Source organism: Pogona vitticeps, chromosome 2 (assembly GCF_051106095.1).
Source record: "Pogona vitticeps strain Pit_001003342236 chromosome 2, PviZW2.1, whole genome shotgun sequence".
NCBI lineage: Eukaryota > Metazoa > Chordata > Lepidosauria > Squamata > Agamidae > Pogona > Pogona vitticeps.
In genome coordinates this window covers 229,652,494-229,677,190 of record NC_135784.1, presented here as the reverse complement: position 1 = coordinate 229,677,190, position 24,697 = coordinate 229,652,494, and the positions used below count along the sequence as shown (strand labels likewise).

General features: G+C 40.7%; 1 protein-coding gene and 1 long non-coding RNA gene across 2 annotated transcripts; one reads left to right on the top strand and one right to left on the bottom strand.

Annotated features, from left to right (window-relative positions):
* The first annotated feature begins 576 nt into the window (after positions 1-576).
* On the top strand, positions 577-2,377 carry LOC144586589 (uncharacterized). Its single transcript, XR_013541495.1, has 2 exons — positions 577-715; positions 2,225-2,377. It is a non-coding gene; the product is annotated as an uncharacterized LOC144586589 (long non-coding RNA).
* Positions 2,378-7,205: 4,828 nt separating this feature from the next.
* Positions 7,206-21,599, bottom strand: PLGRKT (plasminogen receptor with a C-terminal lysine). Its single transcript, XM_020801568.3, has 5 exons — positions 21,294-21,599; positions 17,420-17,506; positions 10,441-10,571; positions 8,339-8,448; positions 7,206-7,621 (listed from the first exon to the last, which is right to left on the bottom strand). Exons 2-5 carry the CDS (start codon positions 17,498-17,500, stop codon positions 7,500-7,502), a joined length of 444 nt encoding a protein of 147 aa, XP_020657227.3. The 5' UTR covers positions 17,501-17,506; positions 21,294-21,599; the 3' UTR covers positions 7,206-7,499.
* Between the last annotated feature and the right edge of the window lie 3,098 nt (positions 21,600-24,697).

Sequence of the window (24,697 nt, the reverse complement as noted above, 5' to 3'; positions counted from 1 at the left end):
CTTCCTTCCCTCCTTTTGTGTCTGTGTTCTAGAGTCTACCAGTGTCTGATTAGGGCCTGCTCTTTTTTTTCCATTTCAAACGATTCGTTGTGAGCTGGTGTGGGAGATACTCTGCTTGAAGAGCTGAGTAAAAGTCCTTTTTTAAGAAATTGCCCCTCATCCCAGTCATTTTTGTCTTCTCAGTGTTTGCCAAGTAGGTACTGTATAGGAGAACTATGCCATATCCAGACATCTTGGTTGTCTTGGTAAAATAGGAATAAATCGTCAGGTCTATGTCTCTTCTGGGAATCAGTGTTAAATATGAAGACACACAAAGTACTTACAGACATAACGGTTACACAAACTCTCTATAGCCAAATATTTGGAAATATTACTCCCCAAACCAGACACTAAACAAAATAAGACCACAGCAACAACTCCTGTATGTAGGCATAGCACACTATGAAAATACTTAACATTTATGTAGTTCTTGGAACATGGAAAAATGCTTGACATATATTAGGTTATTGTAATCCTTATAACTGTGTTATATATCATGTTGTAATTCTCTTTTTGTAGATGGAAGCTTGAAGCTGAGAGAGGCAGAGACTGGCTTGCAGAAGGTCACCTATTTAAGCTACAGTCAGCAGCAACATCCATACTTCAGTCTCAGGGACTGCAGTAGCCCAGCTTTCTGCTCCACCAAAGGAGATGTATCATTGCTTACATATTTTTGGTGAGCCTGGTATCTTATTTGTGCAGATACAAGGCCAACACTTTATCTCTAGATTTGATTGTGCAAAATGAACTAAACAGGATTGGCATCTAACTCGGCAAAAGGTTGACATCTGGCAAATCCTATTGTATTTTACCCAACAAATGGCAATGTGAACTTATTACTAAAGAAGTGTGCCGTGGATTAAAACCTTTATGCCCTCTAATATTAATTACAGATGTGGCTAATACCAAGTGATCTCCCTGCCTCGTACAGAGAATTTTATGGGTGGTCCACACAACATTCTCTTCATCTTATAACTTTCCTGAATCTCACCCACCATCATTTTCCCAGCTATATTTCCAGGGGGAAAATCCACTAAGGACGAAATGGCAGAATAGTGACTGATAGTGCTTGGAGCCTCCTCTCCCCCTTCCGCAGAATTATCTCAAGTGGGATGCTGTTATTTGTTTAATTAGTTTTGGTCTATAACTGCAAAATGTGAAATTTCTGATGCTCCAAATGAGCCAAATGCTGATTTTTTAAAAAACATATGTAATCACAGTAAAATATGTGCACAGTTGGACATGAATGGAAAACAGTAGTCTCAAGCAGGAAAATATTACAAATGTAATTCAGTTTTATTCCACAGCTTGCTGTCAGATAACTTTAATACAATTATTTTGAAAGTGTGAATAATGTGCAGTTAGGCACCCTGCTTGTGCAGAGTACGTTCTCATAAGAAACAATCACTGCCAGTTTCCTAATTATCCTCCACTACATTTTTTTTCCTGACAACTGACATATATTAATCGTTCATCACAAGAAAGCAGTTTGTGGAAGATAGAGAAGATATGAAAAAGAATAAATCATCCATGTGTTTATACTGCATATTAGAAATCTAAAATAACAGAAAACATTCCCTTTCAAATGTGAATTTGAATTGGACTAGAACAGTACACCTATGAGCATTAGTAGAATCATCTGCAGCTATGAGCAATGTAATAATTAATCTTGTTACTCATGCCAAAGTGAGCAGGATAAGGTAGACACAGAGTTCGCAGCTCTTTTGCACTACAAGTCCCCCTGGCCACGATGGCTAGAGGATTCTGGAAGCTGCAGTCTAAAATGTAACTTTTTCAGGATCTGGGAAGATAACCTTGCATCAGTGTAAAATAACATGTAGGAATAAGGACAGATGTGGCAACATTAGTCCATATTCTATGCATGATTCCTTTGCAAACATTGTAGTCAATGCCTACTACCATAAAAGACAACATTCAGCATGCACGTATCATCTCACCCTGCCCCTATGGAGACTTTTTGAAGTCACTGTAACACACTGACAGCCAAGTCAATTGCCACCAGTATGCACATAGAAATACCAAATGTGGTTAATTCATGCTCCCCTGCAGCCAGCCTATCAAATATGCTAAGTTATGAAAGCATACCAAGTTATAAAAATGAATGAGTGGCTGTCCATAGAAATTAAATATGATTATTATTATTTAATCCTCCGTTTTATTACAGAAAGGACATGGGGAGCTTGGGTACCCATGGGACAGAGCATGAAAAAAAAATCCACCTGTAGGCACAACTGAGGCATGTTTTTATCTCTTATCTCTTCTTAATGTCAAGACCACAGTAAAAGGAGTCAAAACACTTCCAAGGCAAAAACAAAAACAAGGTCAGTACATTGGTATCAGAACATTGTTTGAATGACTGTCCTTTGCCCAAGTGACTGCAAAGGAAATTTCAACGTAAGTTTTACAGCCACCTGAACCTTTATTTGAAAACACTGCAAGGAAACCTGAAGGAATCCTATATATCGGTAACTCCATTTTACAGTCTAGCTGACTTCCAAAGATGAGCTATTTCTTTTTAATGATAGGGTTGCTGTTTTTCCCTTCATTTTGCTTACTTTACTTCTCTCATTGCAATATGTTCTTTTTTGTCACCAAATCAACCCACTAAATGCCAAAGTTGCCGCTAATGACCATGTTATTGAAGTTGGACAACCCTGCTTCTGTCACATGTTGGGTGCTGCACACCGAGAGTCTCGGGATCCATGTTAGGATATTGCTCAGCCACGCAAATCCAGAGAAGCAGTCAAGACACAAAAAAGCTCATTAAAACTGAAGCTGTTCATTAGCAACTGGCTACAGGGACATGGTGGAAAGCACATTGGGGAAGGAGAGCTAGAATTCTAGAGGAAGGTGACAATGGTTAGAAACAAAAGACCATTAGTCCTATAGTCTATTGCTCTCTTTCCCCCTCCACCTAGAGCTTGCAAATTCATCACCATTAAATTCTTCATTAAAAAGAGTGGAATTTAACCCATTGGTTTGAAAATCCTAGAAACAACATGAACATACTATACACGGATAGGAAGAGTTAATGCAAAGACTAAATTTTCTGTGTCTGTGCAGTGAACTTGGGCAGTCATAACATTTGCATTGAATATCATCTTTCTTAGTTTCATCATATGATGTTAGTCATGCAGAAAGGAAATATTGAGGAAATACAGCAATTGTTGATCATAGCAAACAAATATGTGTTGCATCTTATCAGAGACTTATTTATCGGGATAGTGAGAGTAGAGTCACCCTGTGCTGCCAATCAAGTCACCGTTCCTATCATGTTTCTTCTTACAGAGGCAGTTCTCCCCAAGAATGAGCACAGTTCAGTATTTGCTGGATCTGACCCTTACTGCTTGTAATAAAAAAGTAGAGTTTTGCTTTAAATGTTTGAAGTTCTCATTATTAATATGCATACAAGCGATTTGCATCAAGATTAAGTATTCTTAAACAGAAAACTTTCTTGGAAATAATGTATTCAGAAGATGTGTTCGGCAACAAAAGCCACTGTTTTAAGTAGTAGTCATAAAAACCTTTCCCACTACTGCTCTAAGTCTTGGATACTCTTTCCTACCAATGAAGGAGAGGAACAAAGAAGAAGCTCTCATATCCAAGACGTTTGGATGAACTCTTTCACCGACCTCCACTCAGATAGCTCCTTCTCATGCTGGATCAGGAAGAAATTGCTTCTTTCTTCCAACATATTTAGAAGGAAAGGGAGCAAGGAGGTGCAAAAATTTGGGAGCAGGCATACCCCCCCCCCAGGCTTCACTGAAACCTTGCTCTATTTAGCCTACCGGCTGCCCACAAGTGTCTTTTAACAGTTGCTTTTGAAGTTGTTATGTCTATTTTCATATTCCTACTTATGTGGGAAATGCACGAAAACTGCATGCAGTTCATCACACGTGACCACTGAGTAAGCTTTCCTAAATATACGGTGAAAAAGATGTGTTTGTTTTGTTACACTTCATGCTCTGGCATATGAAATTCATGCAGTTTTTAGAGGAAAAACAATTTTGTATAGGAAAAATCACTTGCAGCAATATCTGAATATAAACTGGTTATAAGAGATGATATTTAAGAACAGTTATTTCCTCAAGCAAAACTGAGGGGCATATAGCAACTACCTAAAGTTATTTGGTTAACCAAAATAACATAGCATTAAAATGGGACTCACATGTTTAAAATACAGGTTTTGAATGGGCTAAATAATAATTTTCCCCCAGCACAAAAAAATAAACTTGTTATTCTACAGTATCTTGCCTTTCCTCCTAGGAGCTAGGACATCATAGGAATCTTATCCACCTCATTTTATCCTGACAACACTGTGAAGTAGATGAATTAAAGTGAGAAACAGTGACTGGCCTCAGTTCATCCAGTGAACTAAGTGGGTATTTGAAGAAAAGTATGTGGCCCACATCAAAGACTGGCCTTGATATCACTGGAAAGTGGCCAATGTAATACCAATGTTTTAAAAAGAGTAATTACATGCCAGTTACTTTAACATAGATTTCAAGTAAATAACTGGAAAGTTGCTATTAAACATAAAATTGTCAAGTGCAGACAAGAGTAAACCATGCTGAAAGAAGAATAGACACGGCCTCTGCAAAGCTAAGTCCAGTCTTACTGCTATTTCAGAGTTATTCAAGGGTGCCAATATATAACTGGACAAAGTGATCTGGTAGACATTGGTGAAAATCTTCTTGCAAAGCTATTTCAAATAGACCTTTGGGAAGAAAGTTGCCCCAAGTTAAGGGACCATCATAGACTTTATCAGTTGCATGCTGAATCTTATTATTTGGCAGCCAAAATCCTCAGTTATGCTGCCATGATGCAAATAATGTTGCGTTTTGGAATAATGTATTTTGGAAGCAAATTGCTGTTAAGAAATCTCCATAACCTTTATCTGTTCCTTATTAAGTAGTGTGACTCAGCATGCAACAGATAATGTCCATGATTTAAAAAAAAAACTGAAGGCATTTCAGCTCTAAAAATTATGCCATTTGTGCTATCCCAATGTAACTAGGTAAAAGGATCTGAGACATTGTTTAATTGGCTTTCCAAAATTCTTTACCAAACAACAGAATGTTGCTTTAAACAACATAGTATTCCATACTACCAGAAGTGTAATCTGAATTCTGTACCTCTGACCTGTGCCTGCAGCTTCCATTTTGAAATTTTGCTTTAAAAAAAACCTGGTCTGGACATCTGACCATGTTTACTGGAATTTTTGTTTCTCCTATCCCACCTCCAAGTCTGTGACAAAAACGCATGTGGGGATTGAAAGTCTAGTGTACTGTTTATCTCTATGTTGGGGTTTTTAGTGGTCAAATAAAGCTATCACTCACCCTTGCCTTCAGATTACAGTGACCACACAGCATTTTTTCACTTTTCTATTGCCAAAGATATTTAAATAGACTTAGAATCCAAAGGAACGGTGGAGAACTTCTTGTTATGGCAGAGCAACTGGTTTAGGAACAGAAAGCTTAGAGTAAATAATCAATTTGTTCTCTGAAGTAATGTAAACAATGAGGTTCCCCAAGGATCTGTATTGCGGCTGGTGCTGTTGAATTTACTTATAAATGATCTTGAGTTAGGGTGAACAATGAACTGGCCATGTTTGCTGACAATACCAAATATGTATGGTAATTAGAATAAAAACAGATTGCAAACAACTTTGGAAGTACAGTATCTCTCCACGTTTGAGAAACCGGCATTAAAATGGCAAATATAGATCAGTGTAAGCCAAATGTAAAATGTTGCGTGTTGGGACAAGAAGTACTAATTTCCTGGATGGCTCAGTGATTTATGTATCTTATTTGCAGAGCCAACAGATAAGGGACGTGGTGGCGCTGCGGGTTAAACTGCAGAAGCCTCTGTGCTGCAGGGTCAGAAGACCAGCAATTGTAAGATCAAATCCACGCAACGGAGTGAGCTCCCATTGCTTGTCCCAGCTCCTGCCAACCTAGCAGTTCGAAAGCATGTAAAAATGTGAGTAGATAAATAGGTACCACCTCAGTAGGAAGGTAACGGTCTTCCATGTCTAGTTGCACTGGCCACGTGACCACGGAAACTGCCTTCGTTAAAGCGCTGGCTCTATGGCTTGGAGAAGGGGATGAGTACCGCCCCCTAGAGTGGGACATGACTGGACTAAATGTCAAGGGGAACCTTTACCTTTGCAGAGCCAGAGATTGGGAGTCCAGCTCCTTGTGGTGTCTCTTCGACAGGGCCTGGACTTCAGAATCCATAGGCTCCAGCTCTGCAGGTCTAAAATGATGATGACAGTTTCACATAAACACTGTTGGGATCTGACCTGACAGTGACCAACCAAAGAGCATTGAGATGGATAGCTGGATGAAAATGATGACCCAATAAATCGCTGCTGTGAAAAAGGCAAACTCTATGTTGGGAATAGTTTGGAAAAGATTCAGAAATAAAACTGCTGCTATTGTAGTGCCTTTATATAAAAGTATGGTGCACAATTAAGAATACGGTGTACAATTTTGATCACTGCAACCCCAACAAGGATTCTGCAGAGGTAGAAAAAGTACTGTATATAAAAGGGAGGCCCAAATGATCAATGGGCTCAAGCAACATACCCTATAAGGAATATTCAGACTTGCTTAGTTTAAAGTTTCAGCTCTTTTAAAGTTTTGCACTTATATCCAATTCATAGTATTGAGAAAGCCCTATTAGAGTTAAGCTATGTGAGATATTTAAGGAGTAATTTTACCACTGCCTCCCATGATTTTCCATGGCTGATTAGGAATTCGAACTCAGGTTTTCTGAGTCCTAGTACATCTATCCACTACACCAGTTCTTATACATTTTTTGTTCTTGTCGTTAAGTTGTGTCCTGACTCTTCATGACCCCATGGACCAGAGCACGCCAGGCCCTCCTGTCTTCCACTGCCTCCCGGAGTTGGGTTAAATTCATGTTGGTAGCTTCCATGACACTGTCCAACCATCTCGTCCTCTGTCGTCCCCTTCTCCTCTTTCCTTCACACTTTCCCAACATCAGGGTCTTTTCCAGGGTAATAACTACATTACCTGGTGATAAATAATAGTAGGCAAGTCCACAGCTCAATGGGTTTGTTTCTGAATGGACAAGAATACCGCTGCATTGCAAAAATAGAAAAAGGCTATCTCAACAAATTCTGTATTAAATCAGTTTTATTTCAAAAATCACATTACATTTCAACAATATTTTTGAAGATTTTTGCCCCAATCCAGTTAGGGTGCTGTGGACATAATTTTCTTCACTGATGTTATAAGAGGTACTGCATATCCAGGTTTCTTTTTTCCCCCCTGCCAAACAGCTGAATGGTTGATAATATTTTAGGCATACTGAAAAAGCGCTATGCACACACTGTTGGATCAGAGTACTGAAGTCAGCAACATGATTATAAATGCACATCTTTGTCATTAATGTACTGGTTTGTCAGTAAACTACTTTTCAATAACAAATTTGCTCTGTGCTCTTCTGGCTTTTTCAATGTCTTCAAAAGTGATGGGTCCTTTTGGCATTTCTAGCATCGAGCATTCAGAATCAAGTATGTTCTCTGCTTCACCTTGAAGAAAAATGGGCACATGTATAAAACACGGTTGCATCAGTACTGTAGCAGCAATAATCACAAGTTGACATCAACTCTGGATATGGAGGGGCAGAGGTCTGAGCCCCAAAATGATTTCTGTGCTAATAAAAATTCTCCATTCATAGACAGGCAAGCCAATTTTTCAGATTTTGCATGTGTTCTGTGCTGTCAAGTTGAAACCAACTTACAGTAAGTATATCGATCTTAATGGGGCTTAAAAGTTAAATGAGATATTTAAGGAGCAGTTTTACCAGTTCCACCCTTCCAGTGAGTTTCCATGACCCTTAGTCCATCACCCATCCACTACACCACACTGGGAATCCCCAGTGTTTGATAATCTAAAATTACTTCCCTTCAAGTGAGTAAGAAATAAACTGATAATCATTCCCTCTCAACACAAAATACAGAAAACCACGCACACACCCACAAAATCTCAGCCCTTTTCAAATACATGTTTCTCTGTATCATTCTCAATATTTTCTTACAGAATATGTACCTCCTCCCTTCCATTCACAGATACAGACAGAGGACACAACCTCTCTCTGAATTAAATCCAGATTTGAAGCTGGTTGGGAGCCTCCAGAGATGCCACATAGCTGTTGAGGAATACTGGAATCTATGTGGCTGACTCTAGGCTTAAGGTATAGAAATTTCTATAGAGCTATAGAAATACTTAAATATAGAAATACTTACTTTTAATTCTTTGAAGGAGTGATCCATAACCCATGTCATACTGATAGACAAGTATAAAGCTCAAAGGAACCAAGGGAAGGAAGAGTCCAGGCTTCTTCTTTTTAACTGCCCTGTTTATTTAAAAAGACAATTTTTCTAAACATCGTTCTATAACACTGTACTTTAGATACTTTAATATTTTCTAATAGTAAGCATGAGCTGGATTATGTGTCAGTACTCTGTTCAAATCACTCCAGACATAAGAACAGAAGGCTGTCACAATCCTGAAAGATCCAGTTAGGTGCCTGATCATTTAACCAGTTGTGAGAAGAGGCAAGTGAGTGGATGTGAGACCAAATGTCTCTGCATCATGGGATGACTCTTAGGCACACAGTAATTTGAATAATATATTTCTATATATTTTTTGCTCCAAAATGATGATATTTAGTTTTAGTCCAGGTTGGGATAAGTATGTATGCAACGTGGCTTCATGGCTTCCAGTATATATATATATATTTTAAGTACTGGTTATGAAGCATAGTAGGACCCCCAGGACTGCTGGGGATTGATTCCAAACACACACACACCAGTGGATACTGAAAACCATGTACAGTGGTGCCTCGCATAGCGACGATAATCAGTGCAGCAAAAATTGCTGCAAAGTGATTTCGTCGCTATGCGATTTTAAAAAGCCCATAGGAATGCATTGAAACCCCTTCAATGCATTCCTATGGGCTTCAGACTCACCTTTAAATGAAAATCCTCCATACGGCGGCCATTTTAGCTGCCCAGGAAGCGAGGAATCCGTCCCAGAAAACAGCGGGCGGCCATTTTTTTTACCCGGTGGCCATTTTGGAACCGCCGATCAGCTGTTAAAAAATCATCGCTTTGCGATGACTGGTAAGCAAAACAGGGTACCGATCATCGCAAAGCGATTTTTGCCCATTTAAAACATCGCAATGCGATCACTTTTGCGATCGCAAAATCTTCATCGCTATGCGATTTCGTCGTTAAATGGGGCACCCGTTAAGCAAGGCACCACTGTATAATAGTGAATTAGACAGACAGACAGACAGACAGACAGACAGATAGTATGGTAAAAGGGAAAAAACAGAAAAAATATTTTGACATACATTAACAGAACTGGCCACTAGAGGACACAGGGATCATGCTATGTCTTGTTCACTAGCAAGTATTCCTAACATGGTCTCTGGCTCCCTCTAGCAGTCGGTTCTGATAATACACATGATTTTTTTTCTGGATATTTTCTTTGAATATTTTTAATATATTGCGACCGTGAATAAGTGAAAACGTGGATACTAATCTCACTTACCTGGAAGTAAGTCCCAATAAACTCACTCAGCTTAGCTGCCAAGTGGGCATGTACCAAACTATGCTGTCACTGTCATCACACTGATCAGGAAATATAATTAATTCAATATCCAACTCTAATTAAACTGTGAATTATAAGATATTTCCAGATATTCAGTTTGTACCATGAGTATAATTCTGTTACTCATTTGTTTCAAAAGACCTAGAAATCCTAACTGAAAATTATACTGATCTGAAATCATTATGTTCTCTGCAAAAAACCCAAACCCCATCACTTTTTCAGTGGGGAAATGCAAGGCATCACTCACTTAGCCCAAAACATTATATCAATTGTATTGTGTAAAATGCAAGTGTGTAACAGGGTGTATGATAATGTATAACAAGAGGTGTATGATAGTAATGAGGTCATCACTCATGCAAAGTGGCACAACACAGAGAATGCAACATTGTTTTGTTACTGATTAAACCAGGGATGGGCAACTGTGGAATCAACAAAGCTGTTACACATTAACTCCCATCAATCTTAACAGGCATAGAGTTGAATTCCAGCAGCATATGGACAGCCACAGTTGCCTGCCCTGGATTACACAGTTGGATTTTATTTATTGTATCATCATCTTCAGTTTTTCTATAGGCTGAATATTTCTGCTTCATATCTCTGGATTGTACGATCTGCATACTTTGCATTTGCATATTGTAGAGTTTGTCAGATACAGTAATGCCATAGAGGTGGCACAATAAAATGGACATTTATTTTAATTATTTAGAAAATGATGATAGTATTTGCATACCCAATGGTTAGACCCACAGCTGCAAGGCCAGTAAATGTTCCAAAATACTTTAGAAATTCCCGGGTCCAAGCAATATTCGTAGCCATCACCCTTTCTCGCATCTGGTTCTGCATTAGGATTTGCCTCTCTAGCTGAATGTAAGCAAAAAAAAAAAAAAAAAAAAGAATATTCCATTTGTAGATATGGATAACACATGACCTGGGTAGACTGGCTGACTCATTCCCAAATCTGTCAGAGGACCCCCTCACTTGGGACCATAAACCAGCTGTGATTAACAACAAGAGAACCAAAACAATTACAGCAGCAGCACAACAAATTTACTACAGCGCAAGCTTTCATGGACATAATCCACCCCTCTGACATGTATTCATTCATGTGTCTGAGGAAGTAGACTGTATCCACAAAATTTCATGCTGAAATCAATGCTTTAGTCTTCAAGGTGCCCCTGTACTTTCGTTTTGGGTTGCTGCTGAAACAGAGGAGCCAAAGTCTGGCAGCTGCTCCAATGGCTCAGCGTTTATACAGAATATTCTGTTGAAAGGATTATGTAGCCATGTGATTTCTACATAGTATCTCTTCACAGGACTGCTAGAGATCGGCTAGATTTGTTTTTTTCGCAAAATGTTCTACCACCCCATCCAGCAAAGTTACTGAATGGGCTAACGGCTTGGTCCAGGTCAGGATCACGAATTAAAGCCACAGTCTACCCTGAGGCGGAGAGAAGAGGCCTTTTTCCTTCTTCCTCTCCCTGGCACACCTGCAGCAGGGCATGGGCAGTCAGTCAGGGAGGTGTGTATTTCCCCTTGTAATCAAGACATACTGGAAAGGAAATCATGGACTGAATGTGTAGGGGAGGTACATACAGTATTGGTTTTCCCATCTATGCAACAGTCAGGATGTTGCAGCACACAGTGGATGGGGGCGGGGGAAGGCACCTCAACTGATGCTTGCTTTAAATTAGCTAGTTTTTTGCCCAGTTAATTCATATACTTACTGTAGTAAGTGTTGACTGACTTCATTTTATACTCCCCCCAGAAATCCTTCCTGAATTACAATGTTATTAAATTGTTTTGTATTTGCTGGTCTTAACAAAATGTCAAAATTAACAAAATAGATCAAGTTTGCTTACTTAAGCAATTAAAATGATTTTGCTTATAGTGTTGAACTGTAATTGTTTTGTAGTTTTTTCAAGGACAGAAGAATATTCTTCTTTTTTCAGTTTCAGTTTTTTTAAATCAACGGTATTGAATATCATGGGGAATTTTGAGAAACTGCTATATCTGTGGAGTTAATGTTCTCTTATGCTCTGATCTGACTAAGAATGCTAGCTCTCATCTGTTATCATTCTATTTTCTTGCTATGCAAAATTATTAGTAGAATGACTGAGTCTACAACTGCAGCAAGGCGACACGTGGATAACTTGAAGATTCAAAAGACAATCTTTGCTATTATAATAGGGAGGGGACTCATATGCTACCTTTTATATATGGCTCTTAACACAAGCTTGTTAAAAAAAACTGATAGAAAATACAAAGTAAAGTTTCCCCTAAACCTAAGGAAAAAAATTAGCTAAAGCAGAATTTTAACAAGATTCAAACCTTAATCTCCCATTCCTAATCAATTTTTCAAGACATAACATGTTTCCCCCAAAATAAGACAGGGTCTTATATTAATTTTTGCTCCAAAAACGCATTAGGGCTTATTTTCAGGGGATGTTTTATTTTTTTCATGTACAACAATCTACATTTATTCAAATACAGTCGTGTCATCTTCTGATTGCTGCACAATGGTGGAGGGTGGGGTTTCACTTAACTGGGGCTTATTGTTGGGGTAGGACTTATATTACGAGCATCCTGAAAAATCGTACTAGGACTTATTTAAGGTTAGGTCTTATTTTGGGGGGAAACAAGGTATTTCCAGTGTAAGCATTTTTATACTATTACAGTTAGAAACTATCTCCACAAAACTGAGCTATGGTACAATAATACTGTAGGACAGAGCTATTCGTACGTTTTCCATATTAGATGATGTGTTTATATGCATTTCAGTACTTGACAGAGTATTATTAAAGGTTACAATATTTATTACCTACAAATATTTGGGAAAAGGCATATTTTTTTCACAGGCAAAAAGATAGCTTAAAATGAAAAATGAAGTGCACCAGGAGGTCTTTACGATAAGCAACACTTCTGGGCCTTCTGCAATTACCAACTGTCCAGATTTACTCTGGCCAATTTTATCAGGTAATTCTGAACCCTCACATACCATTTTTAAAGAACAAATACTAAGTAGGTTTGTCCTCATGCCTGGAAGTGATACCGTAATGTGTAATATTCAGAGGTAGCTTTTTAAAAGTTAGAAAAATTATTTGATGCTCTAACAGAAGCATCAGTCCTGGAACACAAGAAGCAACAAACAGATCAACCCCATTGGCCTGATTATAATGCGGAGCGCCACTTTTACATACCTCATTTTAATGAAAGCATTGGCAAACTGAGATATACCTAGAAGAGGCTGTCAAGGATAATAAGGTAGTCTGGAAGCCAGTTTTTAGGAGGAAAATTTGGGGGGGAAAGCTGGGTATGTTTAGTCTAAAGAAGAGAAGATTGGGAGAGACCTGATAAGATGGTCTTGCAGAAAAGAGAACACACTCGTGTTCTGTTGCGCCAAACAGCAAGGCTGAAATCAACAAAGAGAAGTTGCAGGGTAACAATTTTCAGCGGAACAATTTAAGAAACTTCTTAATGGTATGAGTTTGTTTATTTTATTTTATTTTGTTTGATTTGTTTGATTTTTATATTTCCCAGCTGGCAGCCAAGACCACTCTGGGCAGTTTACAACAATATAAACAACAACAACAGAATAACATGATACAGAACAGCTACCAAATAAAATGTAAGAAATACACAACAAATAACAATAAAGAACACCATAAAACTTCATAAAAGAAAAGGAAAGGAAGATAAAATAGAATTAAAATAAAAACATGGTGGTAGGTTGGATGTTTAAGTATTAAGGTACTACTGTATCATGTTGTTATAAGATCTGAAAAGGTCTGTCTGAATAGCCAGGTTTTTAATAACTTTTTTAAAGTTCCCAATGAGGGGGCCAGATGGATTTCGGGAGGGAGACTGTTCCATAGTTGTGAAGCGAAGCAACTGCTGAAAAGGCCTGGTTTCTGTTACTCACTTTTCCGGTGTCTCTTGGGGTCAGAACACTCAACTGCCCTGCCTGCAACAATCTTACTGGATGGGCAGATCTAATCAGAAGGAGGCACTCTGCCAGCTATCAAGGTCCTAAACCGTTTAAGGCCTTATAGATTAGCACCATCACCTTGAAGCTGGTATGGAAGTGAACACGTAACCAGTGCAAAGCGGCCAAGGTTGGGGAGATGTGTTGGCATTTCCTGACCCCACTCAGCAACCTGGCTGCCACGTTCTGGACCCGTTAAAGTCTCCATAACAGCCCCAAGGGCAGCCCCACATAGAGAGCTTTGCAATACTCTACCAATGCATGAACTAGTATGGTGAGAGACCCAGTGTCAAGGTAGGGCTGCAGCTGGGCAATCCGCCTTAGATGGAAAGAGGCAGAGCAAACCACTGACGCTATCTGGGATTCCATAGACAGCGCTGGGTCCAGGAGCATGCCCAAGCTATGCACCTCATCCTTCACGGAAAGAGTAGCCCCCTCGAAGGAGAGGGAGGCACCCAGACCACAGACACTAGGGGCCCCCACTCGCAGGACTTCTGTCTTGTCCAGGTTCAGCCTCAGTCTATTATCCAACCCAGCATGGCGTCCAGAGACAGCATCCTCTGCAGAAGGATGGAAGGAGAGACAGAGCTAGGTGTCATCTGCATACTGATGACACGAAGCTCCAAAACTCCTGATGACCTTCCCCCAGCGGCCTCATATAAATGTTGAATAGCATTGGGGAGACAACTGTTTGACAATGGAGCAGACTGTCTTGGTAGGAAATAAGCCTTGTTTTGCTCAAGAAAACGCTAGATGGCCATCAATAATGGATACGTAGTTTCTCTCTGCAATATAGATTCTGCACTGAGTAAGACTTACATGGTCTTCAGTTGTACTTTACTAATTAACTAACTAACTAATTTCTAATCTTAAATGTATTGATAGGATTATTGAACAGTACAAGTAATAGGTGGAATAAGTAAAGATCTTTTTATAATTTCCACCCTTAAAGTAAACCAAGCTGAGGAGTGCCTCTTTCATTGCTTCTGGTATAGATACCTGTTTAACACCTTGCTTGTCATGCAAGTTTTTAGTGCACTTTGCATTTCAGCCTTTGTCCTGCATCCTAAACCAAAACCAGTCTAACAAATGATTAATGCTTTGTTTCCACAGAATGTTTCCACCATGTTTTGTGGTGTGATTTCTGTGGACATCTACTTTTGGCTCCACCTTTTCCCACGTTAGACCTCAGCCTTATCCAGCACCAGCATGTGGATTACACTCAAGGGAATGTGGACCCCAAAAGAACTATTCCCCCTTCATTTCTGCTGTGTCATATCCTATCTGCATTGACAAGCATGCTCTTGAATGCCAGGAGCTAATTCCTGGTTTTTAATCAGAATGGGTAAATTATAAAATAGCTTGCAGAATTAAAATAAAACTATAGAAGGTATATTGAAAGTTTTATACAAAATATTCCCACAACCACTACCAAGAAAAGGCTATGAAGGTCAACACAAATAGTCTAGTCTCATATGGGACCAGCAGGCATGACATCTAATGATGGAATACTAAGGGATTAAATGTAGCAGAAACTGACATGGCTCTGAATCCAACTTTGCACAGAATAATGGGACTTTCTTCCCCTCTCCATCATAGCCCCCCAGTCCACCCAAAAATATATTCTGGAGGACTCCCCAATCCCAAAGAGTAGATTTTAATAAGACAAGAATAGACAATTTGGATGTCTGGGGCTGCAAATGCCTTCCCCCAGTAGTTTTTGTAGCTCATGGATCTCTGCCTGTTTTTTTTTTTTAAAAAAGCCCTGCAAAAAAACAAAACAAAAGAAAAACAAAGAAAAAGGCTCTTCTGTCCAGGAGTGGTGGTTTTGTGTCCGTCCTCCACAACCCAAACTCGCAAATGGGAAACAAGAAGCTGACTTTTGGCAATGTTTGCTTATGATTTTTCACGGCTTTTGTTTATTTGGGGGCGGCTGGTGCAGCTCTCAATGGGCCCTAGGTATAGGAAATTTAGTCCCTGGAGATTTCAAAGTTGCCTGCTCTCATTTTAAGGCCATGCAGAAGGCTGCAGGGCAGAAGGAAAAGAAAATCTGTACCTCTTGCAGGTTCAGGGTAGGAAGACAAGCAATAAGATCACATTTTTATCTGAATTCAAAAGCCAGTGAGTTATAAAGACACTACGGTACTAACATAAAATTTAATACTCCTGTTTCCTCAGGGAAGACGTTTTGTATTTCACAGAGCACACAGACTCCTTTATGTTAAAACATCATTCCCAACTATTAGAAATTATCACAGTGTCACTTTCTAATGTCAGACAAAGCTAACAGTGATGTGTGAAACATATGTAATTACTACTGCACGGCTCAGATAGCCAGGAAACAGGAAACTACTAATAAATACATACCTTCTATCCTACTTGCAGAAGGATTATGGCTGTGTTTAACCATAGTGCAAGTGAAAATCATTGTGTGCTTAATAAAAAATTTAAAAAACTCTGTACACAAATTTAATTTCAATCCTACCTTCACTGCACATCTTTCTCTGTGCAGCCAAACTTCATCCAACAGTAAATCTAACACCTTTCTTCTTCTCCTGTGCTGAACTTAACAGGAAGGTCTTTAGCTTGAAAACTGCACAACGATGGTCTCCATCTTGTATTCTTGAAGGCTTTCATGGCTGGGATCCGATGGTTGTTGTAGGTTTTTTGGGTGGTTTGGCTGTGTTCTGGAGGTTTTTCTTCCTAATGTTTCACCAATCTCTGTGGCCGGCATCTTCAGAGGACAGGAATTAGAGCTCTGTCTGTGTTCTGGTGTAGAACACAGACAGAACACCAGAACACAGACAGAGTTCTAACTCCTGTCCTCTGAAGATGCCAGCCACAAAGACTGGCAAAACATTAGGAAGAAAAACCTCCAGAACATGGCCAAGCAGCCCGGAAAACCTACAACAACCATGGTCTCCAACTGTTTAAACATAAACAAATGGGGGGGGGTTGTGTTTTAGAGTCATCTCATAAATTTGCTTCCATGGAGCAGCTGTGGCAGCCTTTTATCACAGCACTCTCACAAAATGGATATGATAATTTTCATGTGTGAAAGCTTACTGAAGGTGCAATTAACTAAGGTTTTAATCTGGTTTGTATTTCATATTTTAGCAACATGTGTGATTATTCTCTTGAGGCCAAAGGAGAGGTGACATTTCAATAGATAACCACACCAGCAGTGGCCCATGATCACAACAAAGGAAAAGGGCATTCAATTTACCTGCTTGAACCATGAGCAGCTGACAGTATGCACATTCTTAAAATGTAAGTGAAACAAAATTGCACCACCAGCCAGCTTCACTATTTTATGAAGTACAGTACGTATTGACTAAACATGGTGCTGCTGTGGGCTAAACTGCAGAAGCCTGTGCTGCAAGGTCAGAAAACCAGCAGTTGTAAGATCGAATCCATGTGACGGAGTGAGCTCCAGTCGCTTGTCCCAGGCCCTGCCAACCTAGCAGTTCGAATGCATGTAAAAATGCGAGTAGATAAATAGGTACCACCTCAGTGAGAAGGTAATGGTGTTCCTTGTCTAATTGTGCTGGCCATGTGACCACGGAAATTGTCTATGGACAAACGCTAGCTCTACGGCTTGGAGATGAGGATGAGCCCCGTGCCCTAGAGTCGGACACGACTGGACTAAATGTCAAGGGGAACCTTTACCTTAACTTAAACATGTCTAACAGCATACTGCTTGATTTTCTACTACATTAAAACCAACCTGAAGTCGAGAGTTCATAACCATGAATTCCTGTTGATTCTTGATGATGTCATTCCTGGACTTTGAAAAGACGAATCCCATTTTTACCTAAAAGGATAAAGCAAATTTTAGCAACAATAATTTAACAAAGCAAGGGTTTTCATGTTGACCCTAAGGCAAATTCGAAAATGTGTATTGTTATATTAGCGCCACTTGATAATCAGAAAGGCACAAAAATCATTGTAATATTTTAAGAACTCCAGGCCCCCTCTTCTGGAATAATGTATTTTAAAAGTATGTTCTAGTAATTCTCTTGGAAAACTCCCCCACCCCCACCCCCAAATAAACAGTGGGCAATGGATGTCTTCTACAACCTTGCCCTTCCTGGCTTATAAAAGCTGCCAGAAAAGGACTGGTCAATTGGGTGGGAAGAGTGGCAAATAACTCCTTGCAACAGGGTAGGATCTCAGCATACTTAAAGGAGGCAACAGTAAGACCATTGTTGAAAAAGCCCTCCTTGGATACCACAATACTCAATAATTAACAATTTCTCTAATATTCCATTCTTGGGCAAGGTACTGGAGTTAGTCATGGCTTCTCAGCTCCAGGAGGTCCTGGATGAAATGGATTATCTAGATCCATTTCCACCAGGTTTGAGGCCTGGTTAGGGGATGGAGACTCCTCTGGTCAAATTGGTGGATGACCTACACTGGGAACTGGACAAGGGGAGTGTATCCCTTCTGCTTCTGCTGGACCTCTCAGCAGCTTTTGATACAACTGACCAGAGACCTCTGGCCTGTCTCTCTGGGATGGGACTTCCGAGGCACTGTTTTACAGTGGGGCAGGTCCTTCCTGGAGGAGAGTGCTCAGAAAGTGGTGCTGGGGGATTCCTGTTTGACACTTTGGCCACTAGTCTGTGGGGTCCCTTGGGGTTCTGTTTTGACTTTTATGTTTTACTTATTTACTTACTTACATGAAACAGCTGGGAGATGTTTCTAATTCTGAGGAAGCTGTTTCGGTTCTAAACCAGTGTCTGGTGTCAGTAATGGACTGGTTGAGGGTGAATAAACTGAAACTTAATCCAGACAAGACAGAGGTTCTCCTGGTCAGCAGAAAGGGAGATCAAGGAACAGGGTTGCAGCCCATGCTGGATGGGGTGACACTCCCTCTGAAAACACAGACGTGTGTCTTGGGGGTGCCTTTGGATTCGTCTCTCGAGTCTGGATGACCACGTTTCAGCGGTGGCCAGGAGTGTGCCTCTGGATAACTGCAATACGCTGTATATGGGGATGCCTCTGGAAAGTGTTCGGAAATGTTAGTGGGTCCAAAATGCCGCAGCCAGATTGCTAACTGGTCCTGGTCCCAGGGATCACATAACCCCCCCCCCCCTTGTTACAGCAGCTCTCCTGGCTGCCGATTCAGTTCTGGGCACAATTCAAAGTGCTGGTTCTAACCTACAAAACTCTAAAAGGCTTGGGCCCAAGCTATCTTAAGGACTCCCTCTCCTTTTATGAGCCTGCTCCAGTGTTAAGATCATCAGGAGAGGCTTTTCTTCACAGGTCTGTTTGGTGGAGACACAGGAGAGAGCCTTCTCAGTTGTTGCTCCCAGACTTTGGAACTCCCTCCCACAGGAGGCCAGGCTGGCCCCATTTCTGCTGTCCTTCCCCAAGCAGGCAAAGACCTTTCTCTCCAGGCAAGCTTTCCCGGAGTGACTGGCTGTCTGCGTGGGGTTTCTTAAATGTACTGCTTTATTTTATCACTTTGAATACTTTTTGGTGTTGCTTTTATTTTTAGTGTGACATCTGTTTGGTCCTTTCAGTACTCACTATTGTTAGCTTTATATACTTTCTTTTAATGATGTAAACCACCTTGGGTCCTTTCTTAGGAGAAAGGTGGGAAAAATATTTAAAAGAAATATTAAACAACAGCAAGAGGGGAGGCAATACCAGCCCCACTTTCCATCACATGCAGTAGCAGCTAATAAAGATCTGGCTAGCATTGAGGGGTCACACACAGCAGGAAGAACTAGCAATGTCCACAGCACCCCAAACAGCAGTACCAGCAGTTGTATTATAGAATCCAAATCCCTCCCCACTGCAACAACTGGGCCAGCCTTCTGGGACACCATCTTGACACGCATGGCAGGGGCACTGCTCCAGAAGAAGGACATGGCAGAGGCAGGGATGTATGTACATACAGGAGCCCTACAAGCCTAAAAGAGTCCATTTGGAGAGGTCTAGCCAAAGTGGCAGTGGGGCTGCTGTCTTGCCCACCAACTAGTGTCAGTCCACACCATTCATGCCTGGAACCTGGAACTGTAGAAAAACTTATTTTCCTTAAGGTCAACCTAACATTGCTGGGCTTCTCTGAAGTTCCCTTTAAGTGAGAGAGAACACCACACTTTGCTCACAGTATTAGGCGTGCCATGCTGCCTCCTTGCTGCCATTTAATTCTTCCAACTGCTTCTCCAAGATAGTGCTCGCTCACTCAGCTATGCTGTGCCCCATGCTATTGACAACAGTCCACACCCCCGCAGGCTATCTGCTACTCGAACCTGCCTGCCAGTGCTGCCCAGGGAATCTGCCCACTCCCCAGCGTGACTTCCTCCTCTGCTTCCCCAGTGCTGCTGGCATTTCCTGCTGGCATTCTCACTGTTCAGAGTTCAGTCAGTATGCCCATTACAGTCATTGCAATGGCCGGCTATTGATGTGCACTCTTTTGGTTTGGCCCAATCACTAGGAAGGTGTCAGAGGACACAGGGAAATCCTTTAAAAAGGTTTTGCCTGTTTGTGTTTTTTTTTAAAGGGAAGAATAATGACTATATAATATGCATATGGACTGTAACAGAGTTGTGGATATCTAGAAATTCCAGATTTTTAAATGTTCACATTCTGAATCTGTAAGGACTGTAGTTCAGAATTCCAAATCTAAATTCAAAATCTGAATGTTGGTGCTAGTGCAATTCTTACTTCTATCAAATTTTTATAGCCAAAAGCTTACAACTGAAATCTATTTTTTCTGACTTTAGCATCTGCCTGTAACTTATGTTCATTCTTCATATACTTTTACCCACCTGTACTTACAGCTCTTTCTCATAGCTGTAAGAATGATTTTTTAAAAAGTAATAGCCTGTGACTCCTAAAAAGCACATGCTTTAAAAACGTTTGCATTTCATTTTGTCCATATGGAACACAGTGGCAATGTAGATTAATAAAGCTTGTAAAAATAGGCAAGTCAGCGTTGCCTGGAATCATTTCAACAATGATGCTATTTATATCTTGATACACATTGAATTTTCATACTCAGACTACCAGAGGGTGCTATAAGTTTTATTGTGCTCCAAGATCACGGGGCTGTGTCTCACCGGAGCACAGGAGGAGGCTCGAAGTTACCACCCCGGAATATAATAATGGAATACTCTCTGGGCATCCAGATCTGTTCGGCTCACTCAATCGGTTTATTCCCCTCCGGGACTAGAGAGCCGAGATTCCCCCGCAGCACCCCGAAAGCATGCATGCACACGCCGTCTCAAGGGCAATCTCAACCGACCTGCCGAGTGCTTCCCCCGCCCGCCCCCACTTTTCTTCGCGTTCCTGCGGAACCCTCTGCCACCTGCCCTTGAATGTTATCAAGCTCCGCCCAACGGTCTTACAAACAATAGCTCTCCTCTTCTCTCCCCCCCCCGCCCGCGCGTGCCCACTGCACGTGGCCGGTAGTCCCCTCGGCTTGACTAGCAGGCGGATGGCTCCTCGGCACTGACTGTAGCCGAGCAGGGGCCTGTTCCGCCCGGACTTCCGCGCGAACACCGCCCGCTCCACCACCACCACCACCACCCCCCGTTTATACCGTCCTGCCCCACCACTTGTGCTACGCGCCCCTACCCCCGTTCCCTTACTCTCTCTCGCCCAGGTGCGACCAGCCTCTTCCTCCGGTTCGGGAAAGCCGTTGGTTGGCCGAGGGACCCGATCACGACAAGCCGACGTTTCCGGCCAAGACCCGTCCTCCCAGCGGCCGAGAAGCGCCTTTCCCTGAGTTTCTACCCGTGGCATAAGCAAGGGCTGTAAATGGAGTCAAGCGAATGCGGGAGGCCGCTGGAAGGACGCGCGGCTATCCTGGGACTGCATTCCGTTTGTGAGAGTCATTTTGGGGAAGGAGGGCACGAAGGAAGATATAATCCCCCTGGAAGTGGGGGATTATATCTGGGAGGTTTTGGACTACAACTCCCAGAATCCAGCAGTCAACACGCCTCCCTGTCGTGCCTATAATTGGAATTCGCGAGGTTTACTCCCTTTTTTCCCTTCAAAAAAGGTCCCGTGTTCGTTCGAATTTGGTAAGGACCGAAGACCCTACAGATATTCTTGGACTGCCACTCACAGGAACCTTTATCGCTATCTAGGGCTTTGTAGTCTAATAACATTTGGACAGCCTCCTGTTGTTTTTCATTTCATCACTGGCTTGATAGGGGCAGCAGAACCTATAGCTTTTAAGGGGCAAATCTATGGACACCCACTGGATACAGATCCCATCATGAAGGAATGTTGTATACTGCAGCTTGTTATGTTGTGTTTTTGGAGTACAACTCCCGGAATTCCCCAGGCAACATATTTCGCCCTGGCTCCTTGGTGAATTCTGGGAGTTTTACTTCAAAAAAAGATGTGCACGCCTCCAGCCACAGTGTATCTGTGTAGAGTGTAGAGAAATACAGTATTGCAACCTTACACCTCCAGCCACAGTGTATCTGTTTGGAAGAACGTGAATGAAAATTACTTAGGACTAAGTTGCCCCTTGTGCTGTAAATCGCCCACGCTGAAAATTATTTTAATAATTGTGTGCTGCCAAGTCATAAATGTCGAGATTTATGGTGACCCTTTTCAGGGTTTCCCAGGTAAAGAATATTCAAAAGTGGTTTACCATTCCCTTCTGGGGGTGATCTGGGACTGTATCGCTCAGTGATGGCGAGCCTTCTTGAGCCTGAGTGCCCAAATGGCAACATAAAACCAAATTATTTATTTTGAAGTGCCAACACTGTAATTAAACCTGAATACTGAGGTTTTAGTTTAGGAAAAAAAACTAGTTATACAGTTGTCTGAACTAGTGAACACATTTTGTCTTAAAAGAAAAACACAATAACAGAACTTTTAATGATACAACACTTTTTATTGAAAAATAACCATTAACTCTAGTAAATGGAAAAAAATTATACAAACTTTTAAAATAATTATGTGCATGTATTTTTTTAATAAGGGATACGCAACTTGGCATGCTTTTGCACAATTAATGTGATTTTTGATGTTGTATGCATGCTGATAATTTGTCAAACCTTGGCTCATACGCTGTTAGTTTGAGAGCAACACATGCAGCTTTCATGTCATCTGTCAGTCTGTTTCTGGCATCAGATTTGATATAATTCAAAGCTGAAAACAGCTGCTCACAAGCATAAAATGACCCAAACAAAGTAAGAAGAGCAATCCCAAGTGCTTTCATTGACTTAAAATTATTTGGCAGAAAATTCCACACTTTAAGGATTTCATTTTCAGAACTACAGTACCAACTGTTCTGTCCTTTGTCGTCCCTTTGCACTCTTATCTTCTTCAGTGTTGCATGCAGGTCATAGAATTTATTTTTCCAGATAGAGTTTTCTTGAAATTCCAATAGCTCCATTTCCATATTTCCAAAATCTAACCACTGTAAGCACGAAAGATCAAGTTCTTCAAATTTGGCTTTATCTGGCGAAGTAAGAAAACACAGAGTTGTCTCCATCTTATGGAACTGTAAAAATCTGTTCCTAAAATTCTCTTTTGCAGGTGCTACAATGCTAGAAAATTCCTTGTAGATTTCCTGATGGCTTGTACGATTGTCCGTAAATGTTGTAGAATTTTCCAAATGCATTTTTTTGATTTGGAAAATATTTCAGCTGCCCACTTTCAAGGTCTCTCTCAAAAACCTGCAGTTTTCTCTCAAATGTTCTGATGTCACAAAACATCCTTCCTGCTGTTTTCCCTAAACCTTGCAGTTTTTTGTTCAGTACATTGAAGTGTGCTGTAAAATCTGTAAAAAAACATGAGGTTGGTACGTCAGGCCATATCGGTGAGCTGTGGAGATATTCTTGTTCTTTTTCAGTCATAAACAGCCTAATTTTACCTAAGCAGGCTACAAATCTCTCCGGGACCCATCCTCTGCTCAGCCACCGGATATTATTGTACATAAATAAAGTATTATACTGTGCCTGAACCTCATCGAGAAGTGCTTGAAACTGCCAAAAAATTAAGAGCATGAGCCATGATGTAATTCACCATTTTTGTGACATCTCTGAGGATATTGTCTAATTTTTTGCTGCTTTCCCTGGCACAAAGAGCTTCTTGATGTATAATACAATGAAACTGAATGATTGGATGCTTTGCTTCTTTAACAAAGAACTGTATGGAACCAGATGTTACCCCCACCATGCAAGGTGCCCTGTCATCACTAGTTGAAACCACTTTTTCTGCTCTTATATCTTGTGACAAAAAAGCTTCCATCACAGCATTGTAGATATCTCTTCCTTGTGTTCTTCCAGGCATAGACAACAGTTTCACCAGCTCTTTTCTCATGATGTCACCAACAGCATAACACAAAATTAATTGCATGATTATTTATATCTGTGCTTTTATCCAAGCACATGGATGCCTGTTGTAAGTCAGTGGTGAGCTGCTGACTAACATCACTTCCTGTATGCAGGATTTTATCTTTAACAGTATTTCTGCTAAGTGGCATCTCAGAGATGTGTTTCATAATTTTATCTTTCTTTGGGAAATCATGAAAAAGAGAATTACTCCCAGTCAACATGGCCATTTTGATAAAATCCCTATCAAAGAGGGGCTGACCATGTTCTGCTATGCAGAGTGAAATTTGAAAGCTGTCAGCCATCAGATTATTTGTTTTAGAAAAATAGTTGCAAAAACTGTTAGGAGTGATATTTCCTCAATTTCCCTTCAAGAAACTCCTTTCAGCTTCCCCAAGTTCAGCAACACTTTTGTAATTAGTTTCAAAGTGTCCAGGCCTCTTCGAATGATCTCCCACTATCTGCTTTCAGTTTTTTTGTTGTTGTTGTTTGTTTTTTGGCTGCACTCATTTCTTTCCTGTTCAGGATTTGGAGTCTAAAAAACACAAAATTCATATTTTAAAAAAAGATGAATGAAGCACCCAATACAAATCTATCCCTACCAAAAATATTATTGTCACATTTACACATATTATCTGTCTGGTTCTTTATTGATTCTTCCAACTGACAGCTCTTTTAGAAAAAAGTCAGGTGCAAAA